This window comes from Idiotropiscis lumnitzeri, chromosome 18, assembly GCF_059441095.1.
Source record: "Idiotropiscis lumnitzeri isolate Australia: NSW breed Sydney's pygmy pipehorse chromosome 18, RoL_Ilum_1.0, whole genome shotgun sequence".
Lineage (NCBI taxonomy): Eukaryota > Metazoa > Chordata > Actinopteri > Syngnathiformes > Syngnathidae > Idiotropiscis > Idiotropiscis lumnitzeri.
In genome coordinates this window covers 13,264,011-13,273,282 of record NC_142408.1, presented here as the reverse complement: position 1 = coordinate 13,273,282, position 9,272 = coordinate 13,264,011, and the positions used below count along the sequence as shown (strand labels likewise).

The 9,272-nt window shown below is 38.0% G+C and overlaps 1 protein-coding gene across 1 annotated transcript; it reads left to right on the top strand.

Annotated features, from left to right (window-relative positions):
* Positions 1–4,551: 4,551 nt before the first annotated feature.
* Positions 4,552–9,038, top strand: tdgf1 (teratocarcinoma-derived growth factor 1). Its single transcript, XM_088281533.1, has 6 exons — positions 4,552–4,972; positions 5,091–5,146; positions 5,914–6,102; positions 6,709–6,823; positions 7,544–7,653; positions 8,353–9,038. The coding sequence occupies exons 1-6, from the start codon at positions 4,959–4,961 to the stop codon at positions 8,454–8,456; spliced, it is 588 nt and encodes a 195-aa protein (XP_088137659.1). The 5' UTR covers positions 4,552–4,958; the 3' UTR covers positions 8,457–9,038.
* The last annotated feature ends 234 nt before the right edge of the window (positions 9,039–9,272 follow it).

Below are 9,272 nucleotides of genomic sequence, written 5' to 3'. Positions count from 1 at the left end.
TCAGTTTGAAAGCACCAATGCAAACAACAGAGAGTAAGATGCATTTTAATTGCACTTGCAGGTATATTTATAGTATAAAACATTTATCATAACCATTCCCACATAATTCCCCAAAAGTTTTAAAAATGTTTTGAGTTTTTATATATATATATATATATATATATATATATATATATATATATATATAAATAATAACATGGAAATGAATGAGGCGCTATTGAAAGTGTGAAACAAATGTCAATGTTTATCTACGCCGACTTCAAATTTCCCCATTGTGGGACTAATAAAGGACATCTTTATCTTTATCTTTATCTTTATAACTACAGAAGTAGGCCTACTCCTCCCAGAACTATGGTTTATGCTTCTGACCTGTCAAGTGACATTTATGATCAACTGTGTGAGAAAGCCAAATGTTTCAGTGCATACTCAGTCGCTCTTGATGAGACCACAGACATCACCGACACTGCCCAGCTCGCAATCTATGTCCGTGGTGTGGATGACAAGTGTGAAGTGATGGAGGAGTTGCTCACAGTACTTCCAATGCATGGCCAGACCACTGCTCAGGAGATATTTCACCAGCTGTGTGATGCCATTGAGAATGCCGGTTTGCCATGGAAGAAGTTTGTTGGAATAACTACAGATGGAGCACCATCAAGGACAGGGAGGAAAAATGGACTGGTGGCACTTGTTAAAAAAAAACTGGAAGAGGAGGGTGTGGAGGAGGCCATTGCTCTGCACTGCATTATCCATCAGCAGACCCTTTGCAGCAGAATGCCTCAAGTTTGACAATGTGATGTCTGTGGTTGTGAAATGCATCAACCAAATCAGATCCAGGGGCTTAAAGCACAGAAGGTTCCGTGCTTTTTTAGAGGAAATGGAGTCAGAATATGGGGATGTGCTCTACTTCACCGAGGTACGTTGGCTCAGCAGGAGAAACGTATTGAGGAGATTTTTTGAGCTGAGGGAAGAAGTGAAAGCCTTCATGGAGAAGGATGGGGTGGCTGTTCCTGATCTAAGTGACCCCAAATGGCTCATGGACTTGGCTTTTCTTGTTGATATCACACATGAGCTTAATGTGCTGAACAAGAAGTTGCAAGGCCAGGGGCAACTTGTCAGTGCTGCATATGACAACATTAGAGCATTCTCCACAAAGCTTATGTTATGGAAAGCCCAGCTCTCTCAGAAAAAAACCTGTGCCATTTCCCAACATGCAAGGCACTCGTGGATGTAGGCACACCATTCAGTGGTCAGAAATATGTTGATGCCCTTTTGAAGCTGCAGGAGGAATTTGATCACAGATTTGCAGAATTCAAGACGCACAGAGCCACATTTCAAATTTTTGCGGACCCCTTCTCCTTTGATGTGCAAGATGCCCCACCTGTGCTTCAAATGGAGCTCATTGACCTGCAGTGCAACTCTGAACTCAAAGCCAAGTTCAGGGAGGTGAGTGGAAAAGCAGACAAGCTTGGGCAATTTTTGAGAGAATTGACCCCCAGCTTCCCTGAGCTTTCCCCGAATGTTCAAGCGGACCATGTGCCTTTTTGGGAGTACATACTTGTGCGAAAAGCTCTTTTCCACCTTGAACTTCAATAAGTCCAAGTACAGGTCCAGACTTACTGATGATCATCTTCAAGCCATACTAAGGGTCTCAACTGCTTCCTCCCTCAAGCCAAATGTGGCTCAGCTATGCGAGAGGAAGCCCTGCCAGGTCTCGAGCAGCAAGATGTAGGCATGAGAAGCCATGTTCAGAAGATCAGTTCATGTTCAATGTTCCACTCATGTTCAGGACAATTCATGTTCAGAAGAAGATTAAAGAACTGTTAATACAGACATTTGACTCATTATTATTATTATTATTATTATTATTATTTATTACTGATTAATTTTCTTATTAATTCCTTATTTATTTTCTTATTAATTCCTTATTTATTTTTAAATCTTATTTTGTGTTAAAAAATAAAAATAAAGACATTTGAGAAGATTAGATTTTTTTTATTTTTTTCTTGCGGAAAACCTGATGCGGCCCAGCCTCACCCAGAGTCTGCCTCTAGTGGCCCCCAGGTAAATTTAGTTTGAGAGGTCTGATCTACGGCATGTTTGGTGTCAGCGCTTAACCAAGACTTATTTCTGGCACTTCTTGTTGTTCATGCACTTTTGATTTGATCTCAACTTAGAATGCTTAATTTGCGCCATAATTGAAGGCCCGCACGCAAACGAAAAACAGGAAGAGAAGACTTGCCCGTTAGTAGAGTTATTGGGCATCGGCCTATTTATGTCCAATTTTGTTAAAAAGGTCCCAATTATACTGACACATTGGCCCCAGTCATTCAAAGTCGATATATAGAAAAATTTTAGTTGGTTGGAAAGAAAGACGATGGGAAAACGCTGACTCCTCGGCTAAACTTTCAAAATCAGAACGTTCAATTAAAGCCAGTTTGTTCCTCGAAGACATTGCAACGTGACTGCAAATAGCTAATTGCAGCCTTAACCAAAGTGAAAGGAAAACGCCCAAGACATCATTATCTACTTTGTCAATTATGGAAAAAAACAGAGCAGTTAATGAATTGATGGTGATGACTGTGGCTAGCGAATGATTCAGTGCTTTTATATTGTAGCAGAATTAAGTCAATGTTTAAAAAGATGCCATTTAATTTGTATTGTAAAGACCAAGAGTTTTTTTTTCCATTTAGTTTGCAGCACTTTTCCATTTAATTGGAAGTGTCAAAAGAAATAAGAATTTTTTAAAGTTACTTTTGTATTAATCACTTTTGTCAATCCTATGGGGAAGAACAAAAGTATTAAGAAAAAGATAATGACCAACCAAAAATGTTATATGCTCCCCTCTACTCATAAGTCACACAACTGTACACACAGCAGTGACCCCGTCCCCCATGGTGCATTTCTTTTTGTCTACATATATCCTCTCGCCTTTCATTTCTTGCCACTGGTTTAGCTTTCAGATGGAGATTTCCTGGAGTTTTCAGATGTGCTTTCCCTTCATGCTACTGGTGCTCCTGCTGTGCATTAGCATGAGATCAGACTGCATTGTGATGCTGCACAGATTACAAAATACCCATTTCCACCTTTCATTGTCCCCTCAATGGTCACTTGCGGTGTGGGGGGTTGCTATAGGAAAGGAAACTTAAAAATACAAATAAAAGGACACAAGGATTATATTCAGATGACCAGGAATTGAAAATTCACTATCATTTAAGATTTATCAGCCAATAATATGTATTTATGTGGCCTTATTGTTCCAAAAGTATGTTTTTTTTCTCCGCCAATATCAGCCGAACTCCTTCCTCCTGTGACACATGCATTGGATCAGTGTTCCAAAAACTGGAGGGATGAAGACTTGTGCACTTCTGAGATCACGTAATCAGAAGAACAGGCCCGGAAATATACCGGACGTTCTGCAAATTTCATAGATTCCCCAGAATCCCGTTGGCCACCCCGCTCCCGGGTATAGTCCTCAGGTTTAAATGTCATAAAGTTGTAGAATTTTGTTTTTGTTGCATTGTTGTTGTCATCTGATTTATGATTTACTGACTTGTTGTTTATGACACACTTAGTAGTAATTTTGAGAGGTTGTTGTAGTACATTAAAAACGTCTTTCATATGTATAATAACGTATAATAAATCTGATATATTGTTTATGGTAAAACAGATTAATTTATGACTTGTACTGTAAATGAAAAAAAAATACATGGTAAGAGGAACCTGGGAATAATTGCAATGGGGGGTTGGTAGCGGATCGCAAACACAAGAAAAACTTAATGAATTTCCATATTTGGATTCTACAAATAATTAAAAAAAAACTTTTTAACGTCTTCTAATTCTAATTATCTGCTGTGGAGTTTTATCATACGTATTTCAATGGAATCGGAATGTGCTTTGACCCCTATAAAGATTCAACAACATAAAAATAGGAATCTGTTTTTGGATTTGTTTTGTTTTTACCCCCACCAAAATGAAATGTTAATTTATTAATATGCTAAATACTGTACTTGAATCGGCAAAAAGATTACAATACCGTAAATGACAATCAGTGATTTGAAATAAAAGTGGCATCTTTCAAATCGTATCACATAGACTTATAATATATGTTACATCATCCAAAAAATAAAAACTCACGAAAGTTGGCACACATTTTAAAACAGATTTGTATCCCGCAAAATGTGTAAGCAGAGAAAAGCTTGTTTCCCGGTGGTGGGCATTCTATTTAACATGTGAATGGCCATATGGGCGAGTGAGGGTCATATACATATGTATGAAGAGGGAGGAGGGGGGTACAGTCAAAATTCTCAGGCTTTCAACAAATGCATCAACTCAATTTTGGAGAAGCTGTGGAAATATATTGAAGATAGATTTTCATCTAAATTACATTGGCATCTTCAAGAGTAAACTAATGAATGTCGATATTGTTTCAGGTAGAATTTTGCTGGGGCTTTGGAAAGTTAAAGACCGAGTCAATTTTCAGTTGCGCACGTGCGTTGGTTTCTCGGAGTTGATGTTGATTGGGCCAAATACTTGACAGACAGCGAGACGGCTGGTAGGCGGGACTTCCGGGGGCTACTCCACCTGCATGAGAGTCACCTGGGGTCAGCCGCACACTCTCACAAGACGCCTGGTCGAGAGCAGACTTTGGAGGAACTCCTTATTTTGTCTTTCCTCATTCCTCCACCTGAGAGGCGATTTTCATTTCACACAAGTTCGGGATTAGAGCAAAAACAATTGAATTAATTTCTGCCGGAGGGGAACTTGCTTTTCGACTCAGTTCAACTGAAACAACTGGATGCTCGTTTTAGTTGTGGTGGATTGTGCCTTGTTTTATCGAGAACCTCTTATTTTTTTTTAAAAAATACTTCATTCCCAAGCAGACCAAAGCGCGATACTGTCGGGATTTAAATTTCCCCATTTTCATTCCTCAAGCCTTTTTTTAACCCAAAGTACAAAGGATGCTGCTATGCAGGTGAGCCTAAAATAACGATAAAAAAGTTGCGAATGTTTTTATTATCGTTGTGGCTGTTGGCAGTGGCTGCTCATGAATATTTTTTTTCTTTATTTGTTGTTGTTTTTCCTTTTTGTAGGTTTGTGTTTTTCGCTCTAATCTTTCTCAGTTACTCTGCTGCTATCCCTGATTCAGGTCAGTGTTATAATTAGGCCCCCTGTATTTGCTGTTTATAGTTGTGTCTTTTTAAAATACTACTACCACCACCACCACTCCTACTACTATTAATAATAATAAAAAAAAAACATTATTAAAAATTGTAGCTATACTTTTTACGCAGTGGTCATCTTGCCGTGAATCGAGTACAAACCATGGCGTCACAACTTCATATACAACATATATATATATATATATATATATATATATATATATATATATATATACATACAATTTTATTAACATTTTCTTGCAGGCAGTCAGGACTTGCAAATGAGCCTTTTTACTGTTTTTACGTTGGTGTTAGTGTTAGTTGCTTAGTTGTATCACATCCTCCCAAAATAACCAACTGCTGTCATGATTTGATAAGAAACATTTTCATAAAATGAATTAAAATTGTTTTGAAGTTGATATGACCAAGTCATTTACAAGTGGTTGAACAATGATGTGTTGGAATAATGTTAAAATACAGGGTCGAACAAGCCCTCGCATCACCCTGATAATGGTCATTGATATGTTCCATAAAAGCAGAAGATCAGTCCAAATGATACTGTTAAGTGACATTAAATGAAATGCTATTCAAATTAATGCACAATACACTTTAACCAATTCAGAATGTGAGCATGTACAAACATGATTCCTCGCCCAAAAAAAGAAATCTCTGTTTTCTCTTGTTGTTTTGTCAACTATCTATAAATTCTGGTTGACATTTTTTTTAAATTAGTTTTGCATTTATTTATTTTTAGGTTGTATCGGAGATGAGTGTAACAAAGGCCAGACCTCTGCATTTCCTTTGTTGTCTCCGGGTGAGGTCAAATCCCAGCAGCCCTCTCAAGACTTCCTTGGTCAATTTGCCCAAGTTAATTTGCCAAACAACGGGGACCGTAAACACCGTGATGCCAACGCTGTCATGCCCTTCATCGGGCTCACCAACAGTATGTTTGTCAAATATTCACTGTACGCACAGACGCCGACAGCCAGCCTGCCCATACCTGGCAGCATTCAGTTATAACAGAAGTGACTATGCAACTCTAAGGGCAAACATTTGTGTGTTGCTGTTTTAATTGATAAAGAAACCCTAATATTATTTCCAACGTTTTAGTGTTCTCCGAGAACAACTTTGAAATAAAGCTACCTCATAATTTTTTTGGATGCACCCAGGAAAACAAAACACTGAAATTATGTGTACTTATTTGCACATACATTATAGGCAGACACAGTCTAGTTAGTTTTGGTGTAGTTTTGCTATTTTCGGATGTTTGTTTAGACTCTTTGTGTTTGTCTGTTGACGTAAAGCAGATGTACCCCAAGAATGTGTGCTTAATGGATTACGTCACACACACATCACCAGGACCCAATCTGAAATGTGGTGACTGACTGGGACCAAAAAAAATAAAAACTAATTGAAAATTTAAGATTTCCTTAAATATTGGTTCTTTAGATCGGTTTACCTTACACCGTAAAATAACAATAAAAAAACCTCAGCTTCATCTTTTCACTGCAAATGTGTCTATTTTATCTCCCTTTGTTTTTTTTTTTAGGCGCAGAGCAGAGCCGAAGCTGCTGTAAGAATGGCGGGACCTGTATTCTGGGCAGTTTCTGTGCTTGTCCTCCTTTCTTTACTGGTCGCAGCTGCGAATACAACCAGCGCATCAGGTAATGTAAATCAATCACAATCAACAGAGTTACTACTATCAACACATTTACATTCATCTTCTAATGAGACTTACATCCTCACAGGAATCCTTTTTCCACAATTATATGAGTTATTTTCACATAATTTGGTGAATAAAGGTAAAGACAACAAATCTAATTTAACATTTTTTTAATGCATCCTTGGTTTGTGTCTCCCATACTGAAACACCTATGAAGTCATTAACGATTTGAAATTGTAGACATTCATAGAAAAGCCAGTAGCCCATTGAAATACTCATCTTGTATAACGGCAAAGACAAAAATGCATAACGGTAACGAGCTTCATAGCAACCATGTGAGCTACACAATTTTCATGCGTTTCCCTTCAAACTCTGCATATGCAAATACATAAATGACACGAACTGCTCATTAAATCCCATCAATCCTGAATAACGGTAAAGAAGCTCCAACACTTTCACATATGTATGCATAGCTCAGAAAAAAACACCTTTTATTTTTATTCAATGCAAAATGACTGCTTCATCTTGAGTCTAAAACTCACAGATCTATATATATATATATATATATATATAATCTATCTATCTCTCTCTAAGAATCAACATTTTTGGAAATAACGTTTTCATTTTTCTGGCATGTCCTGTATTTGGATCTCTTAAACACAGATCCATGCGTCTAAAAAACGAGTAACTTTGGCAGTATCTGTCTCATTTCTTCCTGTAGGCACTGTGGTCTGATCCCTCATGGTGAATGGGTGCGGAAGGGCTGCTCATACTGTCGCTGTGGTTACGGTTTTCTGCACTGCTTCTCCCACGTTTTCCACCAAGACTGCGGTATGGCTGCCCTGTTTTAATGCACCTACAATGCTTGAAAATCACATATTTGCCCCGCGCCATGTGAGGCAGTCCCTATCGTTTTCAAAGTAGATAACCCCCAAATGAAGTGCTTTTCCTATGTTTGTGTGTGGACGAAAGAAAGGTGTGGCTGGCGCATAAATACACAGTAATTAGACGACCATGTTTAAAACCTTCCCAATTTGCATCCAACAAGCAGCCTGTAAGGTGTTCTCATTCCAGTGTCAACAGTCTTCTGAATGGTTGCTGAAACCACTCACTGATTTGCCATCCAAGCCTCTTTTTACACACGAAAAAAATCCATCCATAGGCTTATTTGTCTATAGAAATATGGAACATTTAGAGAACATTCTATGCTTCTCCTTTTTTTTTTTTTAATTCTCTACAGCATAGGAAATGTTCTTTACTACACATTCTCATTCTACATGACTATCATGTTTGCATCACCATATACATTGCTCTCTTATCCCCATCGATTCTTGTAATCTATACATCTCTTAGTCCAATCTCTCAGGGTACATGCTTACCACACACTGAGTCTTGGTTATTTTCAAGGTTTTTTCCTTCACCGCTCTCATCAAAGTTATGTGCACAAACCAACTATATACGAAACAAAGGGACAGACGCGAAATAATTGTGTTATGTATATTCTGATTTGTTTGTCTATGTGCTTTCTAGATGACTCAGAGGAGGTGCAGTGGTATCATTCATCTGCCGTCAGGAGACTTCAGAACAGCTGTGTACTGAGTCTGACGCTGCTTCTACTGTGTCTCATCTTATGACGCATCCATTTTTTCAAGGATGGATCTTTTTGTTAAGGCATAAAAAAAAATATTTATTCAGGTGGAATGTTTCACAGAAGATATACATATCTCTTGAAAAATGGAAGCCAGACGTCGTTCCTGATGAGTGAACTCTTTCAAACCCTGATGAGTACCCATAAAGTTCAGCGACTGGTGTGCTTTATGGCCTATGGAGATGCTCGATTATGCTGACAACCTCTTTCAGCAGCGAAGGGCTATGTGATTACGTCAAACAAAAAAACATTCTCGAGTGCTCCTCGGTGTCAGACTTAAATATTTCCTTTGCAAACCGAAATGAGCGAGCATGGATAATTTCCAGACGTCCCACCACATACCACCCAAATTTCTGCGTCTTTCGGAGCTGGGAAGAATTATATCATTCGTTTGTATTTTTAATGTTGAAGTTGCTTTTTCATGAAGAAAAGATGCATGTTTTTTTTTTCTTTTCTTTTAAACGTTGTGTTTTCTGTTTGCACAAATGATAAATGAAAGTGACACTTTATCCAGGAATATAACAGGGTATAACGTTGTATGCACCGTTTATTAAAATGGTTCAACAAATGTGGTTTTAGTTGTGTGTATGTATGCATGTGCACATGCACACACACACTCACACATTCTTTCACGTTGATTCAAAATTCACCATCAAAATTATCACCTCTCAATTTAGGCATCTCTAAAGTTCTAAATGTTAACATGATCTCATGTGCTAGACAACATTTCTGATGACTTTTCTAGGGTTTAAAAAAAAACGTCACAAATGCATGGCACCGCTAAAAAAAGTATTGTAAAAAC